Here is a 17,210-nt window from a genome sequence, read left to right on the forward strand (position 1 = left end):
CTATTTCCGTAAATAAAGAATGTTACCCCCATGAAGCCATCAGCCACTGCAGCCACCCCCGACAGTGCGCCCCCAGGGGAATTCAGAATGGAGGAAAACAGGATACAGGCCCTAGATCGTTAAGATGCATATCTAAGGAATAATTTCAATGAGCCCAGATTCTTGCATTTCCCCATAAAGAGAAAAGCCCTAAAATCATTAACTTGAGATGTCTTGTTTTTTGTGATTAGCAGTAACTTTTTGATGTTTGCCTACATTTTTTTTTTCAAGCAAAAACTTCCATGTATCCTGTCTCCTCTCTTACCTCTTTGGAACAGTTCCTCAGAGCTATCTGAGAGGCTGTCTCGGGGGCTGTAGTTCTCAGTAAGCTCCCGGAATAAAACAACTCGCAACTTTTAAACAGTGTGTTTTTCTTCAGTCAACAGTTGGCAGGTAGATGACACTAGTAACTCAGGGTCACTAATTTATTTAATAAGCATTTATCACTTTTCCATTCTAAATCTGTATCTTTATGTTCATTTCCTCAGTCGGACCCACTCATTTCATTGTCTCATCATTTACCAACTCTGAGAGGGTCATTATTTCTCCCACCATTCAGTGTGTTCACATTTAGGGAAGTGTTTGCCAGTGATTCCCTGCTCCCCGGCTAAAAAGTCTTGAGCTCTCAAAGCAGTTCAAAAGAGTCAGAATCTATCTATGGCAGTGGGGGGGGGGGGGGTAGGTGTGTGTGGGGGGACTGAGGAGTTTTGCCCTGGGAGAAGGTAGGTCTGGTAGGGGAGGACTTGCACGTAACAGTGCTCTGTTTATAGCAGTATCAAGAATCAAGTCCACAGAGGTGAAGCTCAGATCTTAGGGGATCTCACAAATTTCCCCAAACCACAGACCCTAGTCCCACGTACGGATCTGCCATCAAGTGGGTGGGGGTGATTGGAGACAGTGCACAAAAAAGGGAGTAGTTCTCAAAATGTTGGGGGGAGGACATTAAATAACTGCGAGTAGATACTCAGACCAAATAAGGGGTTGAGAATTTTTAGCTTGCTTCTCCTGACAAAATAACCCAACCTCTACTCACCCCAAAACATTGTTCTGTCTCCTGAACGAGGTTGTCCCAGTCAAGGAACCAGCATTTGCTTTTGTCAGGGGAAAAGGTGGTGATGGGTGTGGATTCAGATTGTAAGCCTGCTGATATTTCCCCCGAGTTCCATTTTTTCATTTGATGACGTCTGCAAGAAGTTCAGGACAACAATTTGTTAAATGGGATATTTGACTCATTGGGATACTTTGTTTTCTTATATTTTAAACAAATGAGCATTTACTCTCATAGAATCCTAGAATTTGTAAAGCTGGGGTTACCTTAGAGAGATCCTCACTGGCCCATTAATATTGCCTTGGGGAGTTTTGAGAAAAACACAATGCCCAGGCCCCACTCCTTATCAACTGAATCAGAATCTCAAGGGGTGGGACCAAGGGGCATTTCTAGTTTTTAAGCCCTACAAGTGATCCCAATGTGCAGCCAGGATTGAGAAACAGCTCTAGTCACACTATCTTGTTTTATGGATAAAGATACAGAAGCTCAAAGAGATGAAGTGACTCACCCAAGGTCATGCTGCCAGTAAGTCATATTTCATCGCCAACTCTTCTGACTGCCCATCCAATGTTCTTTCCACTATGCTCTTTTGTCTCTTCTTCCAGAATTTGGAGTTTCGTTGAACATTAAAGTTATTCAGTTTAAGTTGAGGGAGAAGGGACAGAGTCCCTTCATTAAGAATTGGGGGGGGGCTTCCTAGGTGGTGCAGTGGTTAAGAATCCGCCTGCCAATGCAGAGGTCACGGGTTCGATCCCAGCTCCAGGAAGATCCCACACGCCACGGAGCAACTAAGCCCGTGTGCCCAAAAAAAAAAAAAAAAAAGAATTGGGGGGGGGGTGCAACTTCCGAGTGCTCGACTCAATTTTGGGTTCTGCAGGACATAGCCGATGCCTAGCCTTATTGGTAGTGGGGCAGACGATGACCTTGCTTTGCCGAAGGCAGTGCCTAATACTGTAGTGTATGTCAGCCCCTCTTAGAGCAAGTCACTTGCTCATGACTCAGTTTCACCTATTGACAGAATACATTCATTGCTTAAGTGTTCTTACTTTCAGGAATTAATCACATTAAAGTAAAGGACAGTGGGGGTAGATATTAATATTTGAGCAGGGGCGGGTGGTAGGGTGAGAAGTCATAGGTCCCACTTAAGATCTCGTAAAAGCTATAAACTTCCCCAGAAAAGTACACATACAGAAATCTTGCATGTAAATTTTGGGGATTCACAGACACCCCGCCCACCCCAAGTTCATCCATTGGAACCAGATTAAGATCTCCTGGACTAGATGATTTTGAAGCTCTATTTTAGTGTTTCTCAAAATGTAGTCTGGGGACCATAGGAATCAGAATCACTTGGGGTTCTTTGTTAAAAAAAAAACAGATTCCTAGGACTGCTACAGACCTACTGTTTCAGAATCTGTCGGGAATAAGGTTGAGGATTCTGTATGTTATTAAAAATCCCCAGATGATTCTTTTGGAAACTAACATTTGAGAATCAGTGCTTTATCCCAACGTTATATTTTTATAGTTTTTGAATGCTTTCATGTGTTGAATATTTTAGGTTTCCTCTGTCCAATTATCAACTATACCAAATAGTGTGTTTAGTATGAATTCTTTTTTTTTAGTATGAATTCTAATTAAAGAATATTTACACGCGTATAGGCAGAGGGAAAACAACCTGAAGGATGGACAGATAGATAGATAAAAGCTTCGCTCTGTGCAGTACGAATATGGATGACCTTTGTTTTTTCCCTTTGTCCTTCTCTTTTATTTCTCTCTTCCTCATTTTCTTTCTTTCTGTATTTAAATACGACTCTTCCTCTTTCTGAGTTCAGTTTCCCCATCTGAAAAACAGGGTGTTGTAACTAGATGAACTTATAGGCCAAGCCCTGCTCTGGCATTGAGTGACTCCCTACCACCCTCTAGCTCCCTTGTCCTTAAAATGATGTGAACTGCATGGGCAACAGTGTTTGGAAAATAATCATGTGTTATTTTTGTAGGTATTACGTTGAGATGCCTCGCATCCATTCTTACTCCAGCAAAAGTATTCTCTTCTTCAAGGAGTCGGAACTGAAATAGCCTCTACCATCTGCAACCCCTCACCCGCCAAGAAAAAAAAAGTTCGTTTCTCTTTAGACTTACGGCCGTCCGCGCACATCTCTTAGGAGCTTAAGCCTGAGTGTGAACCAAAAAGCCAGGGCGTGGTCGCCCCGCCCACCGGCCCCTGCATCACCACCTGGCTGCTTTCAAACGCGGAGATTGGCTGAAGGCAAGAAAGAGCCCCGCCCCTGGTCTTATGACCCGCGCTGAAGCGCCGAGTCCTGGTTTTTGCAGCGTTGTGGTCGGTGGTCAGTGACACTCTTGCCTCGGTTCCGCGAGCCTTTTCTCTACTATCCCTGCTGTTGTCGCCGCCGCTGTCGCCTGCTCTGCGGAATCATGGTGTGCTTCCGCCTCGCCCCGGTTCCGGGCTCCGGGCTCATTCTGCTGTGCCTGGTCCTGGGTGAGTTGTCGGGCCCTCTTGCTTAGTTCCTAAGTCTGGGCCCGGGGCACCCAGTTCAAAGGCCACAACCTGAAAGACTGGTCCGGGGAGAGGGGGTTGAGAGGCTGAACGACTGACACTGGGCGTTGGCGCTTGGCCCGAGGTGACGAGCGATGACCTAGAGAAGGCCCGACTGAGGGATGGTGGGGGAGAAGGGCCCACGAGAGTAAGACGGGGCATTAAGGGATGGGCGGTGGACGCCGAGGGAGTAGGTAGGGGAGAGTGAGGGGTGGAGCAGATCGGGGTAGAGAGAGTAACTTGGGTGGAGATACTAAGGAGTAGTGATGAGCGGAGGAGGGCGGTACGTGCAGATTCTGGCGTGGCGCAGAGTCCCGGTCCTAGGATCAGGGAAGAGTTTTGAAGATGGTGGAAAACTGTGGGGCGGGAGAGAAAACTGGGGAGGGAAGAGACTGCCTGCTTGGAGAAGCTTCGGGTAAGGGGAGTAACAGATATGAGTAGATTCTGAGGGGCAGCGAGAGGCTTGGGGGGGGGTGTAGGAATTTGAGGCTGTGGAGGAAGGGTGATTAAAGAGATGAGGAATGATGATGGATTCGAGTTTGGTACTTGAAGTTTTGATGAGGAAGGGGATCTAAGGTGGCTGGGGCAATTTTCAGGCGAGAAAACTTGGACTCAAACCGCTGGAGACTAAAAGGGATGAGTAGGAACTTTGGTGGGGAAAGAATATCTGACTTCGAGGTGCTGAGGACATCGGTTTGTTTGTTTTGGTTTTTTTGTTTTGTTTTACCAGTTGTGTTACTTCCTCCCAGCTAGACCCTGACAAGAGTCCCCAGATGTTGAGGTTTTAGGGGTGGTATATCTGAGTCTTGTATACTGCCTCTTTGCCTTCAGAAACTTCATTTCTTCTTCCCTCTCACACAACTGGCCTATTACCTCGTTTTCGGAGGAGGAGGGTAGGTAATTTCCTAAGGATTTGGGTTGTTACCAGGTCCCAAGAATAACTGGCTGAATGTTGGTTGATGGTGCTATGTGTGCCCCACCCCCACCCCCAAGCATTGGGTCCCTGAGGCCTTTTAATGCCTGAAAGGTGAACTTTGACCAGACTGTCTCTTCCTGACCTGATAAATCCTATACTTGTTGCTACCATTGACTTTTGCTGTTTGTGACCTAATAAAAGAACAGAAGGAGGAACAGACCCAGGTGGGAGTAGAGAAGAAGTAGATGTATTAGGGGCCTGAGAAAGCAGTGAGAGGTGCACATTTTGTAATTCACATTTCAGTAGAATAAAATCAACACCTGGAATGGTGGATTCTCAACCAGGGGACCTTTGGCAATACCTGGAGACCTTTTTGGTTGTCACAACTGGAGATTGCTTTTGGCATCTAGTGAGAAGAGGCCAGGGGTGCTTCTAAACATTCCAGAATGCACAGGACAGCACTCCTCCACCCCGACAAAGAATTATCCACCTCAAAATGTCAGTAGTGCCAAAAGATGAGAAATCTAGCTCCGGGGCCAGGGCGTTGGAAGGGGTCTTGATGATCTAATCTAGTGATTCTTTTCGGGGAGCGGGGGGTGTTCTGTCAGATCAAAACTATTTCCAGAATGATACTAGGACATTTGTCTTTTTCACTCTCATCCTCTCATCAGTGCAGTGGAGTTTTCCAGAGGCTATAGAATGTGTGATGACATCACTACTCTTATGGGTCTGATGCGTTTTATTCACTTCTTAGTTTTAATTTCTAGTACAGCGAATACCAGTAGATGTAAGTCACATAAACCAAAGCTCTTTGAGCTCTTCAGTGGATATGAGAGTCAAGGGGTCCTGATGCAAAAAGAGAGTCCAGCTGTGCACACAGTGCAGGAAATTCTTCTGTAGCCCTGTGAAAGGGCTTTGCTCAAACACAATCAGAAGCCTAAACTCCTCTGTGAAGCACTTACTGAGGGCCAGGCAACCCTAAGAGAGGATTGTTTACAACGAAAAGCACCTTATCAGTGACTAGAACACATCTGACCAAGGCATCTGGTAATCAGTAGTTCACTGCCAATTGGATCTGCACAAACAACACTGTTATTGTTTAGAGAAAGTGAAAAAAAATAATCATTGTCTTGTTGGCTTTCATGTCATTAAATTATTTTTTTCATGAAAGCTTTTTTTTGTTTTGTTTTTACAAAAGCAGTGCTTGCTCATTGCAGAAAATAGGCAAAAAGAAGCACATAAAAGAACCCATCAGCTCATCTGCTAGTTTGCCATTTATTGATTGGGACTAACTAGATTCATTCTCTCGGAAGATTTCCAAGATTGATTCCCTCCACTTTCAGGTTCAGAACAGGATTTGGAGAAGTAAAAGTTAATAATGTACTCAGGTCGGAGTTTTCAGAAATACCAGAATGAAATGGAAACTCCCTTTTCTCTACAGCTGCTTTTGTTGCCAGCTATTGGTTCAGTATGGAGCTCAAACTCCTTCCGTGTGTGTGTGTGTGTGTGTGTGTGTGTGTGTGTGTGTGTGTGTGCCCTTAAGAATTTAGTAATTCTTCAGTTGCTTGGTGGGTTTTGCACGTTACTTGTATAGATCTAAATGGATACAAAGAATAGTTTTTTTAAAAATCAATAAATATTTGTAAGGTAGGTGCTATGAATTTCATGCTGTTCCTGAGTACTGCAGAATGTACCAACCAAGGAGGATCTGTTTCTGAATTTATAGTCTCATTAGCATTAGTGCTCCAGCTGGGTGGTTTTCACTTTGTAACTTTATAACTCTATCCCAGCTCCACCAGGTAGCTTTTTAAAAATAGCTGCTCTAAAGTAAATATAGAAAAGAATTCTCAGAGCCTATGTATTGGTCTTTTTCACAGAGATTAAGTTATGCTGGTGTTTATTTGAATGAATTATAACTGACTAGAGAACTTTCTGAAGAAAAGCTATATAGAAGCATTATATAGTGGATGAAAAACTTCTACCATCATTGTCTATGTTCCCTTTGTGACATAGATTTCAGATTTCTGTGGTTATTGATTCGTGTAACTAGTCTGACTTCTGGTTTTTATAGGGTTGAGGCTTTTCTGGGTGGGGAAAAACCTGATGTAAGTGTCCTGAGTGTGTACTTCACTGGTGGGAGTCCCTCCTTCCCACAGTTGTTTATGGAATGACTGTTGTGTACCAGCCACTAGGTGAAAGGGGTAGATAGAGCAATGGAGAAAACACATCAGGTTCCTGCTCTCATGGAGCTTACATTTTAGTGGGTGAAGACAGCCCGACAGATAAATAATAGAATTTCAGATAGTGATAAGCACTGTGAAGAAAATGAGGCAGGTAATGAGGAAGAAGTAAGAGCAGATGATTGGGAGTGGGTGGCGGGGTTGACCCCCCCTTGACATTATATGGTCAGAAGGCCTTCTTTGTTGGGTGACATTTGAGTAGAGACCTGAGTATTGGAAGGAGGCCAGTCAGGGGACTTATTTGCAGGAATAGGAGTAAATCTTGTCTTCCCCAAACTCTTAGGTGATTAGGCTAGCTTATTTTCCACTCTTTTCTTCCCCCAGTACTAGTCAAGTCTCCCCTGTGGTCTTAGTTTCAGAGTGGAGACTGTCTTCTGTACTGTTACTTCCCATTGCCTCCCTAGCACAGGGCCAGGTGGCACATGGTTAACTCTCAGTAAATTTTTGTTGAGGGTCTTCCTTGGTGGATGCTGGGGATAGGGTGGTGAACTGGATCTACTTGCTCTCCTTTTTCTTCTGTGAATCTTAAGTTAGGCTTTGCAAGATTTTTCTGTGTGTGTTTTCAGTTGGAGAGCAAGATCAGCACTAAGCAGTACAGGTAAGTATAAGCCCTCTTATTAAAGTATAATCCCATATAATAATGCTCTTATCTTACCTGTACCCTTTCACATATACCTACATAGTAGTGAAGGTTCACCTGGGGAGCTAGGAAGTCCTAGGTGAGAAGGAGAATAAGGTTTTCACGAAGAACCAACCTCTCTTTTGGAGGTGATCAAAAAGCAAGAAAGTAAGCATTGAGATTTTTCTGTAGCTTTACCACTGATAACTTTGATTTCAAGGTTCTGCTAAAATTATTTTGGCTTTAATAAAGATACCTGAAAAGACAGGCTTATTATTCATCCACTTGTCATTGGTTATCACATCTGATAGGATTTATAGATACTCACATATTCCCATGAGTGCAGCTTTCTTCCCCTATATCATTGAGCAGAATTTGTGATCAAGGATTATTTCACAGCGTTATAGCTGACTTCAGTGATCCATGGTGCAGGAAGACTGCTCTTCCTCCTGTAGTGACAAAAGCATTCCAATCATAATTTCAGATTAAAGTGATCAGAGAGCCTGTCAGATCCAGAAGTGTATTTATAAGTACTTGTTAGTATCCTGCTGTGCATTACAAAAGAATTCTGGAGGTCTGCCAAACACCACTCAGCAATAAGCACTTTCCATTAGTTGAATGGTGTTGAATCTTATTTCCTTACCCACTCTCTGACCTTAAAAAAAAGTTATTTCATGGCATAAAATCTATTATTACTTTTATTTTTTAAGAGATTTACCAGAAATCCAGAGTATCAGAAACTGAAATGGTAATTGTACTTATATTAGGAATTGAGGAACAGTCAATTTTTGACTTAACAGACCTATGAGTTGAAAAGAAAGAGTAAGTAGATATTGTATGCCTAAGTCCTGATTTGTTTTGTTTTGGTTTTTATTTTTAATTCCCTTTGCTCAACCTCATTCTGAATTGATGAGTTTAAGAACAGGGAGTCCATAGCTTAATAGGATGAAAGTAGACATACCTAAAATTTGGAAAGGATCCCGTTAGATAACTGTGTTTACTAGAAGGGAAACTTTTAAGCTGGAATCTCTAACTTGCTTGGCAAAGTTCTCTTAGCTCTGAAGGGCTTTCATGCTTTCGAAGAATGTATTGGAGAAATACACACTACAATTCTTAGCAAGGTTAACTGGCCCAGAGTCTCCTAGCTAGTAAATTGGATTGCCTGATTTGAATTCTAGCTCTTCAGTGCCAGTGATGGGACTCTTAATCGTCTCATTATATTGCCTCTTAGATCATTGTTTGTTGTTGATGGGTTTTCTTTTACCGCTAGTATTATGTTCCCACCCCATCCCCATATTGTTTACAGATGTATATTTTTCAACTACACTTTGGGTCAAATAGACTTATAAAAACCAAGCCACTTTTTGCAGTGTGCCATTCTTGGAGAATAGAGTTCTGAGTTCTAAAAGAACCTGTAAATGATCTCTTTGGAAACAAGGTTAAGAGGATATTTGAATTTGAGAAAGTTGATTTTGCCTTTTTCTTTTCTTGGGAGAATAAACTCTCAGCTCTATAATTACACATTCTAGGATATATTCAGCTCTGGTTTTTTAATGTCATGAAGCCTTTTAGACAAAAATGGTATGGCTATTCTAAAATCAAACACTTCAATAAGGGTGGAAATGGATTTCTAAAGATTTCTTTTTTACCAAAGTGTAAATGTTTCAACTATAAACTTAACTTCTGGGAAAAGCATTATTCCTAGCTTGAAATCCATGTCAAAATTTATTGAGAAAAATGGACATGGGGGTTGAGGGAGCATCTAGAAGACTGATAGGTTAGGTTCATGATTTGAAAGAGCTTGGATTTCCTGTAATTAAGCTGTGTTCCAGGTCCTTATTGCGTGATGTTTTCACCTTGATATAATCAATCAGTATTTATTGAGAGTCTAATATGTATTCAGCACTACTAGGAATGATAGGAGATAGAGGGAAGTAATAGACATGGTTTCCCCCACCGTGACACCTGTGATAGATGACATTCATATAAAAAACACACTCCTAGGGGCTGTGGCATAGATAAGATCATCTGTCCAAGGGAACATATTGAAATTCAAATGAGTGGCAGAGACCTTATCAAAAGGGAATCTTGAATCTATCCATGTATATCATTCATTTATGGACTTTGGTACTTTTTTTTATTAGTTAACAAATGACTTGCTGTATACTATGGTTTACCATGGCACATCAGTTTGTTGCAAAGTAACAGTTGAAAACTTGTTTTGAAGCTTATGACAATAGGGGAGACAGAATTTACAGGCATAAAATAACTGAGTAATTCAGGATAGTATAAAATATTCTGAAGTGTGGGGATATGCACTATAACTACTCCTTGAAGGCTTTTATAGTCAAGGAAATCTTTATGGAGAAAATGGCTGCTGAAAAATGGACAGCATATCAGTCTGGGTTCTTAATTGTAAGAAACGAGTAAAATCTCATCCATTTTTTTAAGCAGAGAAGAAATTTATTAAAAAGATATTGGGACATGTGCATACCCTTTGACCCTGCAGTTTTATTTCTAGGCATATAGCCAATAAACACACATACACCCTTGTTCATCGATGTGTCCATTTGTAGTGGAACCAAACTGGAAACTGTCCAAATGCCCATCAGCAGTAGCATAGACAAGTAGTGAAAGAAGGCTACATACATACAGAGTGAGAAATGACAAATTGCAATTACACACAACAGCATGGGTGAATCTCACAGACATAATACTGAGTGAAAGAAGCCAGGTACAAAAGAGAACATAGTGAATGATTTCATTTACATCAAGTTGAAAAACAGGCAAAAGTAAACTATACTGTTAGAAGATAGGATGGTGGCTGGCCTTGGGAGGGCATTCGTAACTGGAAGGGGGGACAAGGGGACTTTGGGGAGTACTTGGAATGTTCTGTTTCCTGACACAAGCGGGCTCAGTTTGTGAAAATTCTTTGAGCTGTATACTTTGTGCACTTTAAATCCCTTCCATATGTATGCTGTGTACTTTTCTGTATGTATGTTACACATCAGTAAATTTTTACTTTATAAAAATGTACATTAGGTAACTCAGAATTACTGGAGCTCTTGACTATATATCCCAAAGCCTAGTTCAGTACCCCAGGTCATGCCACTGAACTCCACTGCCACCGCCAAGCATGAAACTGCAGCTTACAGTGCTTGGCTACTGCCACTAGCTCTGCTGGCCTTGTTGCCTGGGAGCGTGATCATGCTGTTGCTACTTCCATCTGAGTGTGATAGTTCCCTTCCTGGCTCCATTTCGCAGCCCTCCTATTCAGAATCTGGGGTGGATGCCTTTGTTAGATGGAGCCTAGTATAAGTGCCCATCCTTACTGCAAGGGAGGCAGGGAAAGCAAGTATCCAACATTTTCAGCTGTTGTAGTGGGTGGGGATATCTGCCAGAAATTGTAAAAAAGGCAGGGTTGGGGGGGCGTGTTTTAGATTTTGGGACAATGAGAAAGAGGGAAATCCCTCCTGAGGTGGACAAGTCGATTTCAAATGTTAGGAACGTAGAAGCCTGAGATAGAGGTTGAGTAGAGCATGGCGAATGCATCCAGTGGAACAAGTTCAGCCGGATTAAAGGGTGTATTCTGGGAACAGGGCTTGAGAGAAGTTTAAGGAATAGGGTGGGACAAGATTAAAGCTTGCTTTGAGAGTCAGGCAGAGGAATTTAAATTTAATGTGGGGATTTTGGAGCCAGTAAAAGGTTTTGATCAAGAAAGTATCCAGAGAGGAAGAGGAATTTAAGGACCATTAATCTGACAGCATGTTAGGGGCAGTTAGGAGGCATCTGTAGTAAGTTAGGGGTGTGGATTTGGAGTAGAAATAAAAAGCAAAGATTGGATTTCAGAGGAAATTTGAAGGGAAGAAATCAATAGGATTTCAAGAAGAGACTGAAGCAGAAGCTCATTCCCAAAACCTTTTGAGCCCGAGTGTCTGTACAAGGTCCTGCTTTTCCTTTCAAGCCAGTGAGGCTGGGAAGGGGGGACCAGTTTGGAGGAAGTTGAAGAATGGATTTTCGTTCTGAAATTATTGAGTTTGAGGTGATAGGCATTGAGTAAAAGTGGCCCCTGTGTGGTTGGACGTGTAGACCAGGATTCCAAGCAAGCCCTGGGAAAGGATAGCTCTCACAGGGAGAAGGGCTGTGAAGGCATGACAACAGAATGTGCTGGACCCTCAGGGCATTTCTCAGTTCTCATTTATGGGTTGGCAGGTAGGCTATTTTGGTGTTAACGTAGTAGCAAATGTGAACTACAACCTGTGCCTTCTGCTCCGTAGAGTTCTCCATCCCAGAACACATTGATACTAAGGCACGCATTGGTACTGATCACGGTTTTACACTGTTTTGTTACTCTGATACCTTTGGAAAGAAAATGGTTAATACTTGCCAGGCTTTTCTTGGTTGTTTCTGATAGTTTTGAATGCTTTGAATACAAGGAGAATATGTTAAAACGAGGAACTTTAAATGAGACCAAGAGAGACTGTGTATGGAAAGCAGGCCTCCAGTTGATTAGAGGAATTCTAAGTTGCAGTTCACACCTCTGCAGGGTAGCCTTGAATCAGTGATGACCGCTCCATTCCAGATTGTTCTGAGAAAAGAATGGCTGTAAAACCTACTTAGGCCTCACAAGGTGTTATTGGAGCCTTAGCCGATACATTTAGGCATTGTCAGTAACCATGAGCTTTAGCATATCAGATTCTGGCTTGGCAAGGCAGCCCGGTCTCCAGAGCATGACGAGAGCTTTGTGTACAGCTTGAAAGCTGTTGCTGAGACACGCCTTCTTGGTATTCCTCTTAGGACTTTATTCTCTATAGTCTATAGCGTGTCCCCACTTGTAGGTGACGCTGGCGTACTCAGGTATCATTCAAGGCTATGGGGCTATCTTAACAGGAAACAGCTCACCCCTTGGGTAAATGTGAGACCCTAAGGAAAATCCTTAGGTGGTGGCCCATCATTTATGCTGCTGGTGTGTTTGCTGACATATCGAATTTTGAGTCCTTGGGCTCTTCAATGTAATAGGTAATGTCCCCATGTTTAACCTAGTGCAGAAGATCAGAATCAAGTTAGCTGAAAAGTACCAAGGCTTTTCTGTCCCTGAAAGGTTTCTCTGCTAAAAGAGAGGGAGCAGGTTGAGAATGTAGGAAGTGACTTTGAGTCCATGTCAAAGGATTAATTAGGCTTTCTAATCAATTGGATTTTAAAATGAAACAAAAATGATGAACATTGCATTTATAAAAATTAACCTTTGCTTATGGATCTAACAACCTTTGCAACACTTCCTTTGGTCACATGGTACACATGGCCCACATCTTCACATCAGAATAAAATAGTTTGCCAAGACTTCTAAGTGTCATAGGTCACGTAGCTTGTGACAGGATTTAAAGCAACAAGACTGCAGAAATCAGTTCTATCATTATTTTTGTAGAGGAAGTTCCACTAGCTGGCTTGAGAAAAGCAGGAGTTTAACACCCCTCTCACACTTCTCCTTCACCTCATTTACCTTAAGAAACAAAAGTCCTACCAGGTAAACTATTAATTGCCTAAAACAAAACTAGGAAGGCACAGAGTGTGAAAACGATTATTAGGAGGTAAAAGGCAGATGTTTCCAGTCTGTGCCATTACCTAAGCATCCTAAGTTGAGTAAACCTTTTGGGGAAGGGGTAGTGCTAATTTTATCAACAGGATTTCTATAAAAAGATAAAAACAATTGCCAAGATACCATATATGTTAAAAAATGCTTTGTTTCATTTTAGAGCTGGTTGAACTTCAGTGGTGGATAGGGCTTATTTTTATTTTATGTATTTTTTTTGTAATCCAATTTAAAAATCTTATCTTTTTAATAAATCTAGGCGCTGTCTCATCTTATGCATTGGAACTTAATTTGACAGATTCAGAAAAAGCCACTTGCCTTTATGCAAAATGGCAGATGAATATCACAATACGCTATGAGACCACAGACAAACATAATGTAAGTATTTTTCTTTGAGTTTTATAGTAGGAATTTAATTCTACTCTTTTTTTATCCTTTGCATTCATTTATACAAGTAAGATTTCATATGTTACCTGACTTAACATGTAAATTCTGCGGACCTATTGTAGCATGTATACTTGAAGGTATTCTGTTTAGTGTTGGAATGAATATTTTTTATTTATTTAGGAGTGAGTATTTTAATTCATCAGTTCTTCAGAGCTTTTTTGGAGTTGGTTAAGGGCGAATGATCTGAAGACTGTTTGGTGTTTCAGGTCCAACTACTTCTATAATGTTTTTAACATGTACTAACATCAAAGCTTGTCCTTTTTTTAATACCTTGCTATTAAAGTCTCCTTTGGTGGGGGGGAAGGGGGATCTTCGCATCCCTTTTTGCCTTCTTCTTTTAGTTAAGGTCCTGCCTGCTTACAACCTGATTTAAAAAAAAAATCAAGTTAATAACAGAAGTTCAGGCCAGTTTTCCTTTTCCTTTTCCTTTTAGACATACATGATTTTGTCCAGAGGGACTGGTATGTAGCTGAAGAATCTGAGACTGGTCACAGACGGGGCAGGCTTCACACCCTCCATGGCAGGCTGGCCATGGAGGGTGTGAAGCCAACTGCAGTGGCACCTCCCTCGGAAATGCTTGCACTCATTGCTGCCTGTTTGGGCCTAACCCTCAGATTTCTTTTTCTTTTAGAAAACTGTAACCATTTCAGACTTTGGTGCTGCAACGTACAATGGAAGCTCTTGTGGGGATGACCAGAATGGTCCCAAAATCGCGGTGCAGTTTGGGTCTGGTTTTTCCTGGATTGTGAATTTTACAAAGATGATAATATCTGCTTATTCAGTTGACACCATCTCATTTTCCTACAACACTAATGATAACACAACATTTCCTGATGCGGAAGAAAAAGGTAACCTTAAGAATTGGATTGCGTTGTGTTCTCTTGCTCTCTAGTAATAGTAAAAAGTGTAAATAATTTAAAAGCCATCCTTATGCATGTCTGTCTTCCTAATTGGAATGGAAATGTCATGTCTTTGTATTCCCTTGCACAGCACAGTGTTTGACACAGTGAGGACATTTGCTGTCATTGCTTGGTGCTTTACTATGTACCATGTATCAATAGTATCCTAAGTGTGTTCCAGCAGCATCTCACTTAATCTTTAACAGCAGCCCTGGGAAGTAGATGTTGTGTCAACTTTACAGCCAAAAGGAATGAGGCTTGATGAGGTTAGATGCCTTTCCCAAAGGTCACTCAAGTTTAGTAAGTGGGTGAGCTGGTGTTTGAACCAAAGTCTGTTGCGCTTACAGAACCCATGCACTTTATTATTATTTATTTCATTCAGTAGTCGTCACTCACCAAGTGTTGAATGAATGAGAAAATCCTTTTACTAATAACTTATTTTAAATGTGTATAAGTTTAGTAACCTGAGACCAGCAGAAATACTTAATCTTCAAATCTTTTTACCATTTAGATAGGATTTTGACTGAAAAGTAAAAAAGGTAAGGAAAAAAAGTTAAAGGTAAGATGACTGAAGTCAACATTTGCTGCTATTTTGAGAGAATTTTAGGTCAAAATGAACTTGGGAAGGCATTGAGAATTAGGCCATTCTTGTGACTACTGGAACTGAAATGTGTATTAAAATATTCTGGGACTTCCTAGGTGGCGCAGTGGTTAAGAATCCGCCTGCCAATGCAGGGGACACGGGTTCGAGCCCTGCTCTGGGAAGATTCCACATGCCACGGAGCAACTAAGCCCATGTGCCACAACTATTGAAGCCCAAGCGCCTAGGGCCCATGCTCCACCAGAGAAGCCACTACAATGAGGAGCCTGCGCACCACAATGAAGAGTAGCCCCCTCTCGCAGCAACTAGAGAAAGCCCGTGTGCAACAATGAAGACCCAACGCAGCCAATAAATAAATAAAATAAATAAATTAAAAAAATATTCTGAAGGCATGGATAATGAAGATTTCAATCTTGTTAGGGATGTAATTCTCTCCTTTCTCCCCCCTCCATTGAGATCGGAATATTAACATGGTGTTTGTAGTAGCTTAGCACACATAGTATTTCATCGTGACCCCAGAAGTACAGGTAGGTGGGCTTTAGTTTCCTGGACTTGGGGATGAGTGATTCATTTGGATTTATGGGATAGCAAACGATCATATTTTAAATACCTAGAAGTGAATGAGCTCATGTAAAATTGGGAGGTATCACTAACTGAGACTTTGAAATCAAATCCTAGTTTTCTTTTTAGTGATGTCTTAGAGAGGATAACTAAAGCAAGTTTGTTATTGGATATCTTGGTATTTAGCTTTCTGCCATATATTGTCTTTCAGAACTAGTATTGGGATTTGCCTCTAACTTTCACCGAACTTAAAAACTAGTTGGAGAGACAAAGCAAATTTGTTTTCCCAAGTGATATGGATAAATTGGAAAGCATTGAGATCCATGTGAATTTGTTATTGTTTGTGTTTTGGGGGTGGAGGGTTCATAAATCTTTTCTGACAATGTGAGGAAAGCTCTAGACCCTCTCTCTCAAAGTACACAGTAGACTTTGTATGTGGTACATAGTCCCTGAGCCCATTAGTGGATGCCTGTGGACAAGAGGTCCTGATGAGGAGCAGAGGTTAGCGTGCATTGGAGGAGGAGAGAAGGAGGACCTGAGCTGAAACTTGGCCTAATGGTAGATTTTGAGTAAGCGGAGAATTTTGAGCAGAATATCTCCAGCAGGGGGAAGCATAGTATGCACAGCGGTAATTGGAGAGCTGCCTGATTAAAATAGAGGCTATGTGCGTAGTAGAAGGAAAATCAAGTTGGCTAGGTGCAGTGAGTCTAAATTATAGGGGGCCTTGGAAGCCAAGGAAAGGCATTTAGCTTGATGGGGTAGGCACTGGGGAAACATTTTACGTTTTGAAGCAGGAGAATGATGTAACAAAGCACAGACAGTAGTTTATAAAGAATGTTCTGCAGGATTAATTGGAAGTGAGGAGACTACAGGCAGAGATGCCATCTTAAGAGGCTATTATAGGAATCAGGGGATGATGTAATGAGTACCTGGACCGAGGATGGTGGCCGTAAAAGCAGATGGGGTTTAATCCGACAGATTTGATGGCAAAACTGTGGACTCTGAAATGTTAATGCCAATCTCTCCCCCATTTTATTTATTTATTTTTATTTTTTGGCGGCAGCTTGTGGGATCTTAGTTCCCTGACCAGGAATTGAACTGCGCCCTTGGCAGTGAAAGCGCAGAGTCCTAACCACTGGACCACCAGGGAATTCCCTCCCTTTTATTTTAAACAATGGAAAATGCAATTTTTATTGCTAGCTTCTGTGTAATATTTGAAACTATTTGAGATTTTAAATGGCTTCCTTAAATGGACTATTCATGATGGTTTTTGAAATAATTTAGTGTTATATTTTTAAGCATCTGATACTTGAAGTGACTTTGAAGCTGCTGGGGTTTTGTTTGTTTTTTGGCCATGCCCTATGGCTTGTGGGATCTTAGTTCCCCAACCGGGGATCGAACCCGTACCCTTGGCAATGAAAGCACAGAGTCCTAACCACTGGACTGCCAGGGAAGCCAGGGAATTCCCTCCTGCTATTTCCTTTTAAAAATTTTTTTCATGATTAAAATACAGTATAGAAAAGTACGGGGAATGATATAACAGACCCACACATGTACCCATTACCCAGAACTAATTAATGCCATTTCTTCCATATTTGCCTCATCTTTTTATTCAAAGAAATAAAACCTTACAGGCACACTTGAGGTTTCTTTTGTACCTACTCCCCAAAGCCATTTTCCTCCCTAGAGGCGACCATTC

General features: G+C 41.6%; 1 protein-coding gene across 6 annotated transcripts in view; it reads left to right on the forward strand.

The window, feature by feature from the left end:
• Window positions 1-3,376: 3,376 nt before the first annotated feature.
• LAMP2 (lysosomal associated membrane protein 2) overlaps window positions 3,377-17,210 on the forward strand; it is a 40,566-nt gene continuing 26,732 nt past the window's right edge. For 2 of the 6 annotated variants that reach the window (XM_057717457.1, XM_057717460.1), the window contains exons 1-3: window positions 3,379-3,581; window positions 13,263-13,381; window positions 14,082-14,298. In XM_057717457.1, the coding sequence (XP_057573440.1) occupies window positions 3,518-3,581; window positions 13,263-13,381; window positions 14,082-14,298 (400 nt within the window). In that variant the 5' untranslated portion in view covers window positions 3,379-3,517. Of the gene's footprint in view, window positions 3,582-3,767; window positions 3,787-3,968; window positions 4,054-13,262; window positions 13,382-14,081; window positions 14,299-17,210 lie in introns of those variants that run through there. The other 4 variants (XM_057717455.1, XM_057717456.1, XM_057717459.1 and 1 more) reach the window with 3 other exon arrangements.

The sequence above is a fragment of the Hippopotamus amphibius genome, chromosome X, assembly GCF_030028045.1.
Source record: "Hippopotamus amphibius kiboko isolate mHipAmp2 chromosome X, mHipAmp2.hap2, whole genome shotgun sequence".
NCBI lineage: Eukaryota > Metazoa > Chordata > Mammalia > Artiodactyla > Hippopotamidae > Hippopotamus > Hippopotamus amphibius.